The 18,377-nt window shown below is 52.2% G+C and overlaps 7 protein-coding genes across 7 annotated transcripts; 4 read left to right on the top strand and 3 right to left on the bottom strand.

The window, feature by feature from the left end:
• Positions 1-841: 841 nt before the first annotated feature.
• On the bottom strand, positions 842-2,790 carry CDV56_100284 (rRNA 2'-O-methyltransferase fibrillarin-like protein; the record flags this gene model as incomplete). Its single annotated transcript, XM_026753903.1, has 5 exons — positions 842-1,922; positions 1,994-2,262; positions 2,316-2,497; positions 2,551-2,598; positions 2,673-2,790. 5 exons carry the CDS (start codon positions 2,788-2,790, stop codon positions 842-844), a joined length of 1,698 nt encoding a protein of 565 aa, XP_026611147.1.
• A 267-nt stretch (positions 2,791-3,057) lies between these two features.
• Positions 3,058-4,194, top strand: CDV56_100651 (RING finger domain protein; the record flags this gene model as incomplete). The annotated part of the gene is made up of 2 exons (XM_026754270.1): positions 3,058-3,268; positions 3,332-4,194. 2 exons carry the CDS (start codon positions 3,058-3,060, stop codon positions 4,192-4,194), a joined length of 1,074 nt encoding a protein of 357 aa, XP_026611148.1.
• Positions 4,195-4,342: 148 nt separating this feature from the next.
• sld2 lies at positions 4,343-6,029 on the bottom strand (the record flags this gene model as incomplete). The annotated part of the gene is made up of 2 exons (XM_026754480.1): positions 4,343-5,811; positions 5,888-6,029. 2 exons carry the CDS (start codon positions 6,027-6,029, stop codon positions 4,343-4,345), a joined length of 1,611 nt encoding a protein of 536 aa, XP_026611149.1.
• A 792-nt stretch (positions 6,030-6,821) lies between these two features.
• CDV56_101239 (sucrase/ferredoxin-like domain-containing protein) lies at positions 6,822-7,736 on the top strand (the record flags this gene model as incomplete). The annotated part of the gene is made up of 1 exon (XM_026754858.1): positions 6,822-7,736. The coding sequence occupies one exon, from the start codon at positions 6,822-6,824 to the stop codon at positions 7,734-7,736; it is 915 nt and encodes a 304-aa protein (XP_026611150.1).
• An 825-nt stretch (positions 7,737-8,561) lies between these two features.
• CDV56_101508 (putative C6 transcription factor) lies at positions 8,562-11,175 on the top strand (the record flags this gene model as incomplete). The annotated part of the gene is made up of 5 exons (XM_026755127.1): positions 8,562-9,191; positions 9,245-10,523; positions 10,588-10,892; positions 10,955-11,044; positions 11,101-11,175. 5 exons carry the CDS (start codon positions 8,562-8,564, stop codon positions 11,173-11,175), a joined length of 2,379 nt encoding a protein of 792 aa, XP_026611151.1.
• A 1,098-nt stretch (positions 11,176-12,273) lies between these two features.
• On the top strand, positions 12,274-13,677 carry CDV56_102007 (endo 1,5-alpha-arabinase; the record flags this gene model as incomplete). Its single annotated transcript, XM_026755626.1, has 6 exons — positions 12,274-13,076; positions 13,126-13,313; positions 13,361-13,389; positions 13,436-13,491; positions 13,545-13,609; positions 13,658-13,677. The coding sequence occupies 6 exons, from the start codon at positions 12,274-12,276 to the stop codon at positions 13,675-13,677; spliced, it is 1,161 nt and encodes a 386-aa protein (XP_026611152.1).
• Positions 13,678-13,835: 158 nt separating this feature from the next.
• On the bottom strand, positions 13,836-17,726 carry CDV56_102235 (uncharacterized protein; the record flags this gene model as incomplete). Its single annotated transcript, XM_026755854.1, has 8 exons — positions 13,836-14,025; positions 14,080-14,654; positions 15,215-15,895; positions 15,949-16,180; positions 16,275-17,090; positions 17,149-17,405; positions 17,458-17,540; positions 17,594-17,726. 8 exons carry the CDS (start codon positions 17,724-17,726, stop codon positions 13,836-13,838), a joined length of 2,967 nt encoding a protein of 988 aa, XP_026611153.1.
• Between the last annotated feature and the right edge of the window lie 651 nt (positions 17,727-18,377).

Here is an 18,377-nt window from a genome sequence, read left to right on the forward strand (position 1 = left end):
TTTTTGATTTTTGATGTTGTTTTGGAGACATGGTGGTGGTTTGAATTGGTTGAGTATTGTGACCGCGTCTGAAACGCGTGAGGTGGCCCGCTCGCTTGGGTGGCCCGCTCGCTTGTGGATTACGTTACTTATTTTACCTAGTTATTCTAGTTAGACTTAGTTAACCAGAACATACATAACTTCTAGTCTTGTCACTCCTTACATAGAAAATCACATATATTCATAGACATAGCATGAATATGTCCCAGTTTGACCTCTACATGCTCAGATTACCAGTGTAATCATATTATGACATTACCTGCAATCTGACAATAGATATCTAGTTGTTCAACCTGAAAAGCAAAGAACACCCTTTCCCCGCCCCCCAGCTTGCATCATGAAGTTGACGATATGAGTCGTCTTCAGGCAATCCTGTGAGCCAGGCACGTCGTCTCGGATCTGTCAAGGTGGAGTTCTCTACTCCTCAACAGGCACAGACTCAGTGAACATGACAAGGGCAGTCAAGTTCCAGATACTTCAGGACTACACCTTGTATTACTTCCGAATACCTCCTTGCTAATTGTAAGAGAATATGAGACATGCCATGTACCGAAGCTCTCGTGATCTGCGACATAATGCCTGGTGGACTCATCTCGACCCAGAAGCCAGATACTAAACTTCTCAAAGAATGTCAAAAGAGCGAATAGCAAGAGAAAAAAAAAAAAAAAATGAAAGGCATGCTTTCACACTCCAGATAAGACTCCGACGCCGAGACCGACCCCAGGGAAATCAAGGGATATTATCAAAGACAAATAAGATGCAGCAATTCCCATGAAAATAAACCCTAATCGCCAGCTCAGTTTTAGTAGTTCATGACAGGTCCAGCACCGCCTGGTCCAGGCTTGTCTTCGTAACCGCCATCATATCCACCGTGATCATCCAAGGATCGATAGCCAGGAGGAGGACCGCCATCGCGCCCACGGCCTCGACCACGCGCGCCTCCACGACTTGAGTGGCCCTTACCCCGTGGCGCTCCTCCACGGCCGCGACCACCGCGGTACGAGCCACCACGACGCGGTCCATCATCATGATGGCGGCTGTTCCCACCATAACGGGAATTGTAGTGCGGCTGTGGTCTCGTCTGGGATGGCGGCTCATCATTTTGACTGGATTGCGGATACAGGATATCCTGATCACGTTCTTGCTGATGGCGTCTCTTGCGGTTCTTGTTTAAGAACTGACTCTCCCATTCGCCCTCATGGGGATTCTCTTCTTCCACACGCAAAACAACCTTTTCACCAACGACAGTTTCAAAAGTCAAAGCTTTCTCTGCCAGTACAGGATGCCAGTTCTGAATCTTGCCTGCATCAATAGGACGAGCGCCTTTGCGCACAGCTAGAACTATCACGGGTAGTGGATTCTCTGTATAGTACTTCTCCATCGCGGGAACGGGAGACACTCGAGCAGCCCACACCTTGTTCTCAAAGACGGCAGTCCCAGTGATCTGCCAGCTGAGTTTCTTGCCAATGCCGCCGACCTTGTTCAGAATAGATCGAGGGGCAGGGCGTGGGGTAATGAGGATACTGTTAGCCATATACTTCAGATCATTGGATTCAGCAAGCCCAGAGGGCAGAAGCGGGGTCAGTAGTTGGCTGATCAAACGATTCGAGTCTGCGTTAGATATGAGATATCCGGTGTAGAAAATGGTGCGCTTGATGCGCAGACGACCATATGGCGACCTGGTCATATTCGATGTAGCTTCGCGGACACACGTATTGTGGGAATTAATCATACGCTGTACCTCGGCAGCTTCAACTACAGGGGAGAGGAAGGTGCATCCTTCAGCGACCTGAATCACTTCCGCATTGATCGGCTTGCGTGGCGCTGGCACAACCTGGAGCGACCTGTTCAAATCCTCGAAGAAGTCTCGAAAGCCCTTGACACTAGCAACGAATGAGTGATCTCTCAGGCAAGGGCGTCCGAGAAAAAAAAAAAAAAAAAAAAAAAGGCTTACTGCTTCACTCGATCTTCATAGACTCGAATCTCGTCAGCCTGCTCATAAGTGAGAACGAGGTCTTGAAGGAAGGTTTGCTTGAACTCCATGGTGGTTGAAAAGCGTTCGCTGTTGGGTCCCACTTCAGGCTTGAGACAGATGAGGTCAAACTCCAGCTTTCTGCTGTCCACCATGCGCCGAATAATGTCTGCGAAGCCACTCTCGCTTCGGCCCGTCAGAAGCACTGTGAGGGCGTCCTTCTGCTCCATACTCAGCTTGACTAGCCGTACCTGCGGCCAGTCAGTGAATCATGCCAAACTATCCAACACATTTTAAGTCACACAATCTGTTCATTCCACCAGCCATCCCATGCTCGCGGCTCCTCCTTGGCTATGCCTTCTCCTGTAGCTGCGAGCAAGTTCGGGTCGTGCCACCATCCTCCATTTGCGAAACTTTCATAGCTTTGTAGAAATCCGATCGTCGGGCCGTTCCAAAGTTGCGGATTCGGCAAGGGACTCAGGAATACTGCTCAATATAAGCTTCGAAACACAGACGCATGTGCGAACGGGAGCTCTCACAGGTGTTGTCGAAGTCGTACACATGTATAGCTCTTACCTGCGATACCGCTGTTGCATGAATAGAGTCAGCAACCAAAGGCTCAAGATATGTCCATCAGTCCAGGTGAAAACAAATCTCTCACCTGGTAAATCTCTGTTGATGATGGACCAGCGCTTCAACCCTGTGATGGTGCGTGAGATAAGCTGACTGCCATTCGCATGGTTCAAGAATCCATTTCCATTGGCTTTCCCTCGTGCCATTGTTGCGGCGGAGCTAAGAGGAGCAAAATAGTTTTCAGCAATGACAGATTTGGCAGACCTCATCATTCTTCCACCATGGTTCCGGCGTTGCGAGCAGCGTTTGGTGAATCTCGAAGATGGCAATTTGCGGCAGGTTTTTCCCGCCAGAACGTGACCTCCGCCCGCAGCAGGAGCAACCGAGCAGCTCTTCCACTTTGCCGATGGCATTCATTCCACCAAAACTGCCACAGATCGATCCCCTTAACTCGAAAATTAGTCTAATGTCTGATGTCTGAAGATGTCGACGTGCGACAGGAGATCCTGCAGAAAACGCTCCAAGAAGTAGCGCAAGAGGACAATGGTGACGATGTGGCTAACCCATGCGTCATCTGCCTGGAAGCAATCACAGAACCAGCTGTCGCGGTGCCTTGCACACATGCGAATTTCGACTTCTTATGTCTCGTGAGCTGGCTGGAGCAGCGCCGCAACTGTCCGTTATGTATGCCTCACTATCTGTGTAATTATCCTTCGCTTTCGGTTCACTTTATACTGACATTCCTAGGCAAGAGTGATGTTCACACTGTCAAGTACGAGCTTGAGAACCCTCAAGGACCGAAGTATTACAAACTACCTCCGATTCCTCCATCCGCTGCCAATGCGCCCGTCTCTATACCTCCTCATCGCCCAGGACAGTTACCCCGTGGTCCTCGCCACCGACGACGCCCCGCAGAAAGCCCACGGCCTCGGGAACCGGACGATCCCCTTATACGGCGGCAATATGTCTACCGTCATCAGCTTTACTCCCTAAGAGTCGGCTCGAACCGGCTCTCTCAGTACCGCGAACTATCGCCAGAATCGTTCAACCGTGACGAAGAGCTGGTCTCTCGGGCACGGAAATGGATACGGCGCGAGCTTAGGGTATTTACTTTCTTGAATCCGGAAGCGGAGGCAGAACCAGGCCCTAGTCGGGTGGCTCGGCCTGGTCAGCAGCGACTTGAGAGTCGAAGAGGGAATAATGCCGAGTTCTTACTCGAGTACATCATTGCTATTCTTCGCACTGTTGATATCAAGGGCAGTGCGGGGCAGGCGGAGGAGCTCTTGCGCGATTTCCTAGGGAGAGACAATGCGCGCTTGTTCTTGCATGAGCTGCAGGCCTGGTTGCGGAGCCCTTACACGTCTCTGGAGGATTGGGATCGCCATGTTCAGTACGAGGATATTACTCCTGGTGGCCCTTTGGCTCACCGAGAATCCGAGGTCTCTGACCGGACAGCGACTCCAGTCTACAGAGGCGCACAACGCTCATTCCGTGGGAGAGTATCAAAACCTCATCGTCCCCGGGGGTACCAACCATTGGGCAGATCGAGAGATGCCTTGGCGCAAGCCAGACGGCTACAGTATGCACGGGAGAGATATATTCCTGACTAATACGCGGCAGACATGTCGAATAGATTAACGCTGTACAATATAGACTAATGCATATATGGCCAAGTGGTATCTTTAATGCTGTGTGTGTTGTAGTCATTCCTCGTGAGTAATGTAGATGCAGACCTACTGTGGTCAATTCCCCGCCTGCCTATCTCCTGCGAAAGCGTCCAGCGCCCCGGGCTTTACTGTTCTTGTTTCGAATCTTTAAAGAGCGGTAGTTTGCATGCGCCTGGGGGTTCACCTTGCGCGCACGAACCTTCTTGGTCTCATCTTCTTTCACCGCGGGCTGGGTGGCTTTCGCCGGACGTTCTGCTGACTGTGGCTGGACAACTCCGATGGCCTCTTTCATCTTCTCCGAGAAGCTCTTGCTCTTAGTGACAGGTCTGGTATCTTCCCCATAGTCAGGATCGGAATCAAGGTCTGGCTCCGAGACGGTGTGAAGGGAGACTTCATCGTCTTCTTCGTCAAAGTTCTCATCTTGATCTTCACCAAAGGCGGCGTCAAGCGTACTCGGATGCTGTGTTTCGGGGATTGCTGCAAGCTCTTGCGCATCCTCACCAGCAGCCTGGTGTTCGTTTTCATCGTCCGAGGTCGAGGCCTGCGGCTTTGTGGCTGGCTTCGAGATGACGGGTTTCATGCGTACCCTGCGTGTTGTGCGTTTCTGCCCCTTCTTTTTCCAGGGTCGGCCGATGTTTTCAGCGGGCGTCTGGCTGTCGGCGACTTCGACGTTCAGTGCTGCCTGCTCCGCCTCGATCTCGCGGAGGACGTCCAATTCATCTTCCAGACGTTCTTCTTCCATGTCGCGTAGTCCTTGCACTAGCGCGGAGAGACCCTTTCCGACGAATTGTGGTGGTTTGCGCACGGCGATCGGACTCAGGCCGTCGGGATTGGCAGAGTGGGAGGTGGCGTATCGTGCCGAGTTTGACCGTCGCAAGAAAGACGGTGTCTCGGACCCGGTCACCTCGTTGGCGGTGCCCTCGGGATCAGTCCGGGAACCATGCTTCCTTCCAGTAATCTGATTGTGATCCTCAACCATTGCGGAATAGCGGAGTGTGGTCGGGGTCGCAAATAGCGCCGAAAGCATCCACTTCTTCCCGGACGATGCCGGAGTGCGTCCGGCTCTTGGGCTCTCCTCTTCTCCCTCTTCGTCTTCTTCCATGATTGTGTCCATAGTCTTTCGTTTCGACGGGGTCTGGACATTTGCAGTATGTAAGCTTGCTACGCGATCCGCTGAGGGTGTTGCTGTGCTCCCGCCGGATTCCGATAAGAGGTCGAAAAGACCTAGTGCCTTTCCGTCGCGTTGAGGGGTAGGACCGATGGCTGTTTTCAGCGGTGTACGGTGTGTTGATGGACTGAAGAGTCTACGCAAGGCCGTAGGTGAGATATAAGGATCGACCTGGGAAGGATGCGAGCTTGAAATTCGAGTCTTAGATGGCGTCTCGAAAGCACCTTTGGCGGTTTTTCGTGGCATGGACGCATTCTGAACAGTATCCGGGCCATCTTTAGATGCGTGTTTGCGTTTCTTAGGTCGTTCTTCTAACTTGACAGACTTTGGGTCGTCTAGGTTTCCCGAGGATTCGAGTGCTTTCAGTCGAGAGTACTCTTTGTATTTGGCAGCTGAGTTGATAGCGCAGTGTCAGTTATTCTCAGAGTATGATTCTAGTCAATTTTGAAAAGGTGATGACTATCATACCGATTTCAGGAACCTTCTTGATATCATTCCGCTCTGCTTTCCTCCCACCATTTTGCAGTGCAAAGGCCCTCTCCCACTCTTTTAGTTCCGCGCGCAGATTGGCGGATTGGGTCACGATCTCAGAGATGGCGGCACTTGCCATTTTTTCATGTCGAGCAGTCAATTGATTGTTCACCTTTATCGCAGAGATGGAAATCTAGGATGGATATCAGTGGTCCAGTCATTCCTTGAGCGGGCAATTGACCGGTCTCCCCTTGACGCGGTCGCGAAATCACTTAACGCGGGTTTGACAGCGTGGGTGACGTAGCGCGTTACTACAACTGAACAATCACATGACACTCTTGGACGGGATAAACATAGGGCATAGGGCAGTTTCCGAGGGCTACCCCCGTGCCTTTTCTTGGATGCAATCGAGGTAATCAGGACTTCGGAGTGGCTGCTTTCTTTGATCGTACCTTTCGTGGCTGCGTACTTGGTACATACTGTCAGGTGAATTAGCAAACAACGAAGCAGAGATAGCTGTATTGAAAGGGTGCTCAGATTACAGCGTAGTCCTCTGTAACTCTGCTCGGATCGCCTTGCACTTCGCCGAGACAATAAACTACATGCGTGATATAAGACTTACAAAATGCATCATGGTTACTAGTAGGACGGGTCATCAGCATCTCCAACTCGACGCACATATCGGGCTCCGAAGCTGGTCTATTGGAGGCAACAACATTCGGGGATAACGACAGCTCGGGATATTCGGTCTTATGCCGCTCGGAGTTGACGCATCTAAGAGGTATTTAATGATAGTAGTGGTAGCAATCGGACAATCCTTGACTATTGTCGCGGTGTTCTGCAAATTTAATTGTTGTCTGTTAGATATCCTCTCACTATTTTGTTGACCATAAACATTTGACAGCCGTCGCATTCACAGATTCCGGCCACGATGCTACGGTCGCTTCTATCATGGGGTCAGCGCAACACAGAGTACATCTTTCCAACCGTTGATCCAAGCAAGGATGGACCAGACTGCAAGCGCGATTGCGCCGATTGCACGGTCGAATTTCCGTCCAAGGTGAAGATTGAGTCCTTCATGCCGCTCTACGGACACGTCAAACAGTTCGATACACATGTGTTGGTGGCTACGGGAAAATCAGACTGGGTTGAAAGAGTGACGCAAGAAAAGGGCAGCTTGATGGAAGCATTGGATTCTGTCAAGCCACGACATGGGGTATGCATCTCGCCAGGGTTTTACGACCGTCTCTCTCACAGAAAGCAGCGACTCATGATATCTGCGTCAAATCTAAGCCCGCCGGAGAAGAACCTGGAGACCGAGAAGGACAACGTGGGAGATACCGTGCTGATTCTACCTTCATTCACATTTGTGGACTCTGTGAAGACCGGGGATGTGCGAGAGCTGGTTGACCGCTACATCGACACACCGCAGGACGCCGGAAACTCGCAGTCGAATTCTGCACTTGTATCACGGCCATGCGAGTATGATTACATCGTGCTCTTGTGCTCGCATAAGAGGCGAGATGCCCGTTGTGGGATCACGGCGCCGTTGATCAAGAAAGAGCTTGAAAGGCATCTGCGTCCTCTTGGGCTACATCGCGACGCACATGATGAGCGCCCGGGGGGCGTCGGGATATTCTTCGTCTCACATGTCGGTGGTCATAAATTCGCGGCCAATGTCATGATCTATCGCAAGAAGGAGCAGCAGATGATCTGGTTGGCCCGCATCAGGCCTGAACATTGCGAGGGCATTGTGAAGTACACCCTGTTGCAGGGCAAAGTGGTTCATCCGGAGAGTCAGCTTAGAGGAGGGTTTGATAGACATCGAGGATTGACGAGTTGGTGATTGGATCCATGGTATACCAATTTTGAGAAACTTGCGCTTTACTAATGTAAATGAAACTGGGATACTACGCGAGGAGACAACTGGTATGCTCTTTTACATCAACCATGCATCTGTGGTGCCTGAGGCGCTGAGCTTTCCTTCAGCTTCAGCCTCGGTAGGCTGATAGTCAGGAACTAGGATGCTCCACACCAGTCTGGCAGAAAAAGCTTGCTGTCATGCTTGCAATTTTACTCGCTCGTAGCCGAAGACCTCTTTGGATGTAGCCTCTAGGCAACGAGATTACTGGGGTGAGCCAGTACGGTGATACACGGCCATACGCGAGCTGAAATTGTATGGTAAGGTATGATTGCTGTAGTGGAGAAGCGAGGATAGTAGCACTCTGTGGTTGGTTCAAGTTGTTTTTCTGGCATTGTCGTCGGTGTTTGAAAGAGGTGAACCCCTTTTACTGCGTCCGCTGATCAAAATGGATGCCAGTGAGACCTTGAGACTCGAGACGTGAGAGTCGACAGTTGAGCGGATCGAGTAAGACAGCCGGTGACGATCTGGTGCCTGAGACCCTTAATTTTCTCCCAATTTGACAGGCGAGTGAGACCTGTTGCGGAGGGGATTGCCCGATCCGGTTAAGAAGCCCGGTGGGCCACACACGTAAGCTGCTGAGCCGGTTCCGCTTGTTCCTTATCAAAAACCCCGAGCCTGCGCCCGCTTACTGGAAGACTCGAGAGACAGAAAAGGATGAGGAAAAGAGGATGAAGCATCGTTGGAAGTCGTCGGTTTCAAAATCCCGATGATGATGATGTATCGATCATGACGGAAATTCAGCAGAAAATGGGGCCTCCAGACCCGGAGCAACCCCAAGCCCCAGAGCAACGCGTGCGCAAGAGGCGCAGACGCACTATGGCCTGCACGCAATGTCGCAGCAGAAAGCTCCGGTGTGATCGTGAGTATCCCATATGCGGCCGATGTCTCAAGAGCAAAACACCCTCCAAATGCACCTATGAGGACGGCTTTCTGTGGCAGCAACCCAATACAGTTGCGTCGCCCGTCTTCTCCGACCGAGGTTCCACAGCACTGGCTCAGCTGCCCCGAGTTGATCGGGCGCCCGCACTCACTACCCCGGACTCGGGGATAAGCAGTCTGCCGCCTCAGTCCCAACCACCGCTGCCATCTACACCGCATGGCCGTCATGGAGAAGAGAAACGGAGCTTTCTCGAGACTGTTCTCGGAGCCCCCAAGGCGGGTGTCAACCAGGAACCGTATGTGAATACCGAAGTGCTTCAGCGGCCCCGGCATGCTCCTGAGAGTCGGCAGGAAGCACAGCCACTGCTGTTGGAAGAAGACGATGAGCTTGCATCGCCTTCCCAGCAATTAGATATCCTGCCGCGCATGATGATGAGAGGTAAGGAGACCAAGACTCGGTTCAATGGGTCGGGCATACTTGCCAACTTGATCGCGCAGGTAAGTCACTGGCATATGCCGATTGATTTTCTTGCTGATCGACTCTGTGGCAGTTCCCAGATATCAGGTCATTTGCGGAGGAGGTCCGACTGTCGAGTCCGAATCTTACTCAACTTCGCTTCGACCTGGAACGGGTAAAGAGGGGGTTGTGGAAAAGAAAGCCGTTGAATGAGCCATTCCCACTGCCCGACACCAAGTCGCTCATTGACATGCTGCCCTCCCGTCGAGCAGTTGATGAACTGGTGGTCTTGTATCTGAGCTGTATTGAGTCCACACATCGTATTCTTCACGTTCCCTCCTTTCTTAAAGAGCTGGACGAGTTCTGGGCCCAAAAGGACAATCCCGATGTGGTATCAACTGGCTTTGTCGTGCAACTCCTCCTAGTTCTCGCCTGTGCTTGGAATCTAGCGGACTTTGATACTCTCCAGCTGAAGAACGAAGCGAGCCTCAAATGCTACACTCCGGTCGAGTGGGTTCTGCACGCCGAAAAGTGGCTGGATAATGCTCATATCAAACGGCCAGAGATCACAGCTCTCCGGCTGCAGATCCTCCTGATCATTGCTCACAATAGTTTCGGGATGAAGCGGAGCCATGCTTGGCTTGCTACGGGAACACTGGTCAAACAGGCTATGATGGCTGGATATCATCGCGACCCTAGTAGGTACACCAAGATTTCCGTCTTTAATAAGGAGATGCGCAGACGGATCTGGACGACCATTGTAGAACTTGACCTTCTGGTTGCTCTTGAACGGGGAATGCCCCCCTCAGTCCAAGAATCGGACTATGATACAGCTCCAGCCTCGAACATCAACGACAACGAAATCCAGGAGACCAGTACAGAGATTCCTGCCGAGAGGCCGCTCCACGAAGTGACCGATTCGTCCTTCCAGGCGGTCCTCACGCAATCACTCCCATTGCGCCTCAAAGCTTGCGCTCTGATGCATTCTCCGCGGATCAGCTGCCGCTACGAGGAGATTCTACGTTTGGACAGGGAGCTCGGGAGATATCTCCAGAAGATCCCTGCTTGGCCGACTGCCGAGAATGATGACTATCAGAGCCAGAACAAAGTCACTCTACTCAAATCCCTCCTGGAGACGAAAATCGCTCACAGTCTTCTCTCTATTCACACCCCTTTCGCAATCGAAGCTCCACGGGAGCCACTCTTTGCACCCTCTGCCCGCTCACGCCTAGAGATTGCCACGCTCATCCTTTCCAACCAAAAGCGCCTTCATGAAACGTCGAAACAATTGTCTCTCTGCAACTTTGGGGAGTGGACCATGCAGGCATTCTGTACAGTATGTCAGATATTGCACGCGGGGAATACCGGCCACGGTGAGTGACCCGTCATTCGCGATCTCAGGGTTGGCTCATGTCATTTCTTAATGTTTACTCGTAGCATCTTCTCCTACATCTCTCACTCACACGCTACCCGGGCTTCCCGAATCCCTCGTTTCGTTGTTAGAGATGGTCTTAGCCTCTGTTGAGACGAGACTGCTTCTTGTGGTCAAGGGCGCAAAGGAGTACTTCTTCATGTCGACGCTCCTGGCATTGGTCAAGGCCAAATTGTGGCCGGCACAGGCGAATGTTTACAAACAAGAGGTTGTCGACCGCGTGATCTATTTCGCGCAAACGCTCTTTTCGCGGCATGCCAACTGCGCTCACTTGGGCGATCGAGGGCAGGGCTGCTTCGGAACAAATCAGGTCAATGCTGGCCGTCTCACAATTCCTGTCGTCCACTCCGCTGACACGCCCTTCTCTTCCAGGTCCCTAGCTTGACTTCTGGCCCTGGCTTGGCGCCTCCTCTTGCCGCAGACCTGAACGGTGTCCTCCAACCCCCAGGTTTCGAAATCGCGGTGAGTGCCTGAACCTATTCCAATTCACTCTGCATCTCTGATGGCGTGAAATCTAGCCTTATGGAGAGATAGACCCTTTCCTGGAAGTCTTCGACTGGGCGGACTTGACGGGAATCACTCTTGGAGAATGACGTCAAAATGATATGGGCTGGAACCGACATACTCGCTTGATGTATTACTCGCACAGTATCCTATCAAGTTAGCCGGGATATGATCACGTTTTCCGTCATAGTGTCCGCCGCTTGGCCTACGAAGATCTGATGAGAGTTGCAGAACTCACCGGGTTGATCCTAATTGGGACAACCTCCTGTACATAGTGTAGCATGGTATAACATGATCACCGATCAGAAGCGATGTTCTCATAGCTTGGAGAAGCATGATCAAGGCAGTGAAGTGGATCGATCGCTTACATCGACTTGAGCTCAGAAATTAGTTGATCAGTTTGCTGGAAGGGTTGGAGACTTGGACAGGCGAAAGCCGAGAAACGACGATCAGCTCCACTGATCTACAAGTACTCCGTACACGGTTCTTGTAATGATGTCTTGGCGGTATTGACTTTCAGTCCCTGAATAGGAGCGTTCCTTGGTAATCTCAAGCAGTACGAGTAGCTCATATCAGAATAGTTGCCTCAGGCTCAGTAATTGTTTATGTGTCTGTATGTCTGTCATGATCTCTCCAAGGTACACTCACAATGAGGTATTCCGTACATCATACAGGCTTTACTTTCAGGGTCCAATTCTCCCATCGACATTGGCTCTTGAACCTCGCCCCTGATCCCGTGGTGGAGAATCTGCCCAACCAGGGAAAATGGCACGGTCCAATGTACGGACTGCAATGCCCCTCAGTCAGGGCAATAATACTGTATCTACGGAGTATCAAGCTTCACTTCTTTCTCTTAATCTGAAACGTGCACTAGAATATTTACCCACCTGATGTCTGATAGCAGATGATGTATTATTATTCTTCTAGTTCTAGACTCTGCTGGACTGCTGGAGCCTAGTCTCTTAGTCTACCTTAGTATTATCACGAACTCTCCAGGCATTTATCACATGGCCGTGTTGGTATTCGGTTGACGCTTCCATCTCATCACTGTCTTGGCTTCCGTAACATGGTATCATTTCTCTTGACTTGATCATGATGTGCGTTGTTCATTGACTGCTTATAGTTTCAAGAGACTGTGAGGATCAATTTCCCTCTTGTCACATTGCACGCATCCTTACCGCACCGCAATGTTCCGAATACAACTCCTGCTACAGGCATCAATTCTACTCTTCCACCAAGCAGTAGTCGGATCGCCGTCCTTATCGTCCAAAGAGAAAGCATCCATCTTCTCCAAGTCTCACAACTACCCACTCCCCAACCAGGGCAATATCGCCGTCCACGACCCTAATATCGTCGAATACAACGACCACTTCTACCTCTTCAAGGGAGGCGTCCACATACCCATCAGCAAGGCCTCGAGTCTCGACGGGCCCTGGACAAGTCTCGGAACAGTCCTGGACGGACCCAGCATCATCGAGAAACAGAACCGGACTCGGCCCTGGGCGCCGACGACGATCCAACACAACGGCTCATTTTACTGCTACTACACGATCAGCAGCCGCGGCAGCCGTAACAGCTCCATCGGAGTCGCGACGACCGATTCCCTCGATGGCGGGAAATGGACGGACCACGGAGCGGTGATCAACACGGGGTCGGGGAAGCTGTCGCACATCTACCCCTACAACGAGTCGAACGCGATCGATGCGTCGTTTGTCCTGGACAATAAGACGGGGAAGCCGTATTTGAACTACGGCAGTTTCTGGCACGGGATTTTCCAGGTCCCCCTGGCTGGGGATCTGCTGTCGGTTGAGGACGCGGAGCACCCGCGCGCCATCAATCTCGCGTACGAGCCGACGGAGAAGATCAAGCCGATAGAGGGGTCGTGGATGAGTTTTCGGGATCCGTATTATTATCTTTGGTTTAGTCATGGGAAGTGCTGTCGGTTTGGGAACGGTCAGGATGTCAAGGATTTCCCGGCAATGGGACAAGAGTTGGTCGCTTCTCTGCCGTTGATATGTCAGGCTGGCTGATTCAGACAGGTATGAGATTCGTGTGGGGAGGTCAACCAGTGCGAATGGACCCTTTCAGGATAAAGATGGTAGGAACCTCACTGACGGCGGTGGGACTGTTGTCTACGGCTCGAACCATGGTGTTGTTTATGCGCCTGGAGGAATCGGGGTGTTGCCTCAGAACGAGAAGCATCCTGATATCCTGTATTATCATTACCGTGAGTCGATTCCTTCGCTCTTCGTGTGTCAGTACTGACTCAAACAGTGAATACATCGGTTGGCTTCGTGGATGATGTGAGTTGGATCAGGACCAAGCAATGAACGTACTGACAAGCAAAAGGACGCACACTTGGGGTGGAATCACCTAGAGTACAAGGATGGATGGCCAGTAGCAAAGTATGTGCATTCCCCCTTTAAGGAGGGATAACATGTCAAACTAACCCTTGCAGAACCGGAGAGAACAGCGGAATGGCCATTCGTCCAAACTATATCCTCAGTATACCGGCTTTGATCGGTAGGTGATCTGTCAAAATCATATCGACTATGAACTGACAAGATACAGTGGCATATACTCTGATGTGACGTTCTGCCCGTAATTTGCATATCGCATCTTACCTCCATATAGACGAATGGTCCGACTGTACAATAGCTCAAGCTTATAGATACCCTTTTCGCTACTTGATAAAATGATGACATGCGTTCCTCTCATACCTCATATCTCATAGATCATATCATTCAGCTCAAGGATCCCAACCACCGTCAACATTCAGAACCAAGCCAGTCGTATACGACGAGGCATCACTCAGCAGAAACAGCACCGACTGCGCGACTTCATCTGCCGTCCCAATGCGCGGAATCGCCGTGGGCATAGCATTCAACGTACCCTGAATATCACGGGCCTTGTCAAGCAACGGCGTCTGGATCGTCCCACTGCAGCACAATCAGCAAACATGCCCAGAAAACAACCTCAGCCAGTCAACTCACGGAGCAACCGCATTGACCCTGATGGCCGGCCCAACCTCCTTCGCCACACTCTTCGTCAACCCCACAACCCCATGCTTCGTCGTCGAGTACGCCGCATGCAGCGCAAACCCTCTCACCCCCTGAATACTCGACGCATTGACGATACTCCCCTCGCCCGCGGTCGCCGCAATGCCCCTCACCTCCGCCCGCAGACAGTACATCATCCCCGTCAGATTCACTCTGATCAGCAAATCCCACTCCTCATCATCCTGCTCCACGAGCTTCCCGACCCCGTGCTTCCGCCCAATCGTCCCCGCCATGTTCGCCGCGCCGTCCAGCCGCCCGAATTTCCGCACCGTGGCCTCGATCCACGCGTCCACGGAAGCGGCGGACCCCACGTCCACGACCGTCGTGAGAACACTCTCTCTGTCGGCGCCGAGTTTCGCGAATGCGCTGGCGAGAGCGGCGGCGTCGATGTCTGCGAGGGAGAGGCGCGCGCCGCGGGCGTGCAGTTGCTGCGCGACGGCTAGGCCGATCCCCGCGACGCCGGTGACGGCGTAGACTTTGTTTCTGACGGAGTCCATGGCAGTACGGTTCTATATACTTGTAGAGATCGGGTGGTGTGAACAAGCGAGCAGGCGACGTGGTTGTTTGTGGTCTTATGAGAGGGGTAAGGGTCGGAGTATGTCCGGGGGACAGGATGAGGGGAGGGCTGGATTTAGCCATTTATCCGATGTAGTATCTGGTAGATTGCAGATCATTGACTGTTAATATCGATGGGTGCTCTAATTGGTGGTTTAATTGAGAGGATCTTCTATAAACCAAGTGGACTAGAACCGACCGGTGTATCCTGTATGTCTTCTTCCATGGGGCACTGCATTACTGTGTATGGATCAATAGCTTACCGTAGATAAAGCATTTATAGACGAGGTAATTAATCACTTCTCCTATTGAATCACTATTAATTCAACAGTATGAATGGTACTCCGTACAGCTGGATACATTGTTACCCCGTCTATATGGCAGATACGGATGGAAAGGAAATCCAGTCGAAGCGAGGTTGATCCAGTCAACAATGAATGGAATCACCCCCCTTGACATAGAACTCTACCTTCCCGCCCTTCCTCCCAGCCAGATCAGCGCGACAGGAACGAACAACTCCAGCATCGTCCCATCGGAAGCCCACCCTTCCACCACCCCTCAATCGCACCCCGTTTACACTCCCCCCTCCCCACGCCGCCGGAATAGCAGGCCCCAGCAGCACAGCCTGCACGCGAACATCATCCGCAGCTCGATCCGAATCCCTCACAAGCATAGACATGACAGCTCCCAAGATGCCGAAGTTGGCATCGATCTGGAACGGCGGGTTGCCAGAGTACATGTCGAACCCGTTCGCCGCGAAGTTATTCTGAATGGCGAGCGTGAGCTCCGCGTATGCGCTGTCGGTATCATTCAGAAGAGCCCAGCAGGCACTACGCCACATCTTCCCCCAGCCGGTGTTCGAGTCCTCGACGCCGGTCCCGCGCGAAGTCAGCGTTGTGGCGACCGCGTCGGTGACGGTGGAGTTGTGGCCGTGGACCGAGGAGATGGAGGAGCCCGGATACCAGCCGTAGAGGTTCGACAGATGCCGGTGCGTGTCGTTCTGGGTGTCGAGGTCGAGCTTCCACTCCTGGATCTGGCCCCAGGAGCCGATGTGGATGCCGTTGTCGAGGGAAGTGAATCTGGAGGCGATGGCTGATCGGAAGGAGGTGTCTGTGTCGCCGGATGCGTCCCAGCCGCGAAGGACGTGGTCGAAGACTTCCCAGATGAGCTGTTGGTAGTGGGTGCATCCGAAGGTCTATCATGTCACTTAGCGTTTGGGGGGGTTGCATGGTGGACGCGGGAACGCACCGTTGGGCCATGTTCTGGCGAGTTGCACGGGTTGACGACCCAGGTTCCGTCGTCAAAGTGCTCATCCTTGACGAGCTGCGAGAGCCAGAACTGTGCCGTGCCTTTGAGGATTGGATAGCCGACTGTTTGATACCATTCGACATCCCGAGTATAGTCGAAATGATCCCAGACATGCTGGGACATCCATGCGTTGACAGCCGGATAGTTGGCCCATTGTGCCGAATTTTTCATCCTGGCATTATTGTCAATAAGAAGACGATGACCCGGGAGACAGGGGATCCTACGCTGTATGCCCGAAAATATTTATTTCGTCGTGCGTCACCCACCCTTCAGCATCATACAACAGCCTCGCCGTTTCGGCACCCCGCGGCAACCAGGTCTCAAGCATATAAGTCCAGAGCGGCTCCGTCTGCCCGCCGAGTCCTGTTTGCTCGACTCCCCAGTGGTTCATTTGCAGGTTGATGTTGGCATGGTAATCCGCACTCCACGCCGGAGAGTACTGTTCCGTCCAGAGCCCTTGCAGGTTCGGCGGAAGGCTCCCGGGTCGCGAGGACGAGAGGAACAGATACCGACCATAGTCGAAGAGCAGATTCTCGACATAGGGGTTGCCCGGCTGAGTGTAGGAGGTGATGAGATCGGTTGTTGGCTTGCTCGCGGAGTTGTGTGGATCTGGGAGGGTGAGGGTGAAGCCATCAAAGATGCTCTGGAAGTCCTTGACATGCGCCGACTTGAGCTGTGAATAAGTCTTTCTGGCTGCCCTGGACGTTGTCTTTAGCACACCATCATAGGGGTCCTCCCCTCTGAAAGAGAAACCGGCTGCCGCATTTCCTCTGGAAGCATCGTAATCCGTTCCAGCTGCAACCACAACGACAATCTCCCTCTGACCTTCTGGCACATGGACAGCAGATTGCACACACAGATTCCTTTTCAGTCCAGGAACTACTACCGTCGCTCTAGCATTGTATAACATCCCAATCGCCGGAAAAGTCCGTCCATACAGACTGATACTATTCCCCGAGCAGGTGACATCCGGCTCCGGCGACGCAAGCCGATTCTCCAGATGGATCGCGACAGCCGGGAGACTTGTATTGGATGCGAGTCGGTAAACGCATACCTGGTCGGGATACGAGCAGAATGCCTCTCTGTACCGTCAACAGGACTCTTCTCGCCTTCCCCAGTCATGCCTACATCTCAATATACTTTTCTCCCGCACTGAACCGATCATCATAAACCCCCGTCTGCAGATCCAGACTCCGTCGGTAATCTCGCACAGTATCCATATCCATATCGCGATTACCCAGATCGACCGTCAGATTCGCAAGAACCTGGAAGGAGCCGTAATCGGGAAACTCCCCCAACAGCGCCGAGACGTTCCCCGTGCCGTTCTGGAAGATCCACTCCCTGATGCCGGGGAGGGCATCTGCCTTGGAGATGCTGGGATTACCCCCGGAATAAGACTGCCGACTAGTCTTAGTATCAATTCGCTTTTAATGAAGGGGTGCAGCGTACTGCGTTCTCGAATGGGCCGCCTCGCCACAATGAATCGATGTTCAGATTGATGATTTCCTTACCGGGGGAGCCGAGCGGCATTGCTGTCACCATTAGCATGTGTAAGTCGTAAGGCTTCGATTGAAGAGAGCCATACCTCCCAACCGACCATTTCCTAATGGAAACGCAGTGGTTATGAGATCCGCATAGCTACCGGGGGACTCAGACCAGAGGGATCTGGCTGTCGCAAGAGCGAGAACGAGGAGAGCTGAAGCTACGGTGAGGTACATGGTGACTTGATTGCATTCTTTCGATCAGAAATAGGAGGAAGAGGACTTGTATATGAACATCTGATCGACATACTAGAACAGGAAATGAGGGGTATAGAACTGATCAAGAGATGATTGGGGGATAATTTGTGCGGCATGCAGTAAGGTAGTTGCATTTAGCCGTGGGGATGCATCTCTAGATTCTTCTTGCATTTAGTATCATCTCCAACGATCATGTCCCGAGGGTATTGCCGGTGATATTTCAGTTTGATGGCGTAGATTGTCCCACAGGTTGTAACGGTCCCGTGTCTTGAGTTCTGCAATGAAGTCACAGCAGGTCTGAGCTGCTTCCATAACCACAGCTAATGATTCCATCCACCCAGCAACGGCCGCAAAATAAGAAGAAAAAGTAGAGACCTTGCACTGGGAGCGAGTCATGCCCGTAAAGGTGGCATTGGGTTGACGGGGCCATAGCCGGGACAACGGTCAGTTGTGGCCGCCGCGGTAAGCAGATTCTCTGCAGGATGGAGGGCATCACATAACTCCCTTATGTACGCAGTCCATGAATGCAGCGGCACAGCACAGCACAATGAGAAGCTGTAGAGAAAGAAAGAGATGGGAAGGGTTGAATAGACATCATTTAGCGGATCAGACAGAATGCAGTCAGGCTAT

This window comes from Aspergillus thermomutatus (genome assembly GCF_002237265.1).
Source record: "Aspergillus thermomutatus strain HMR AF 39 chromosome Unknown NODE_247, whole genome shotgun sequence".
Taxonomy (NCBI): Eukaryota; Fungi; Ascomycota; class Eurotiomycetes; order Eurotiales; family Aspergillaceae; genus Aspergillus; species Aspergillus thermomutatus.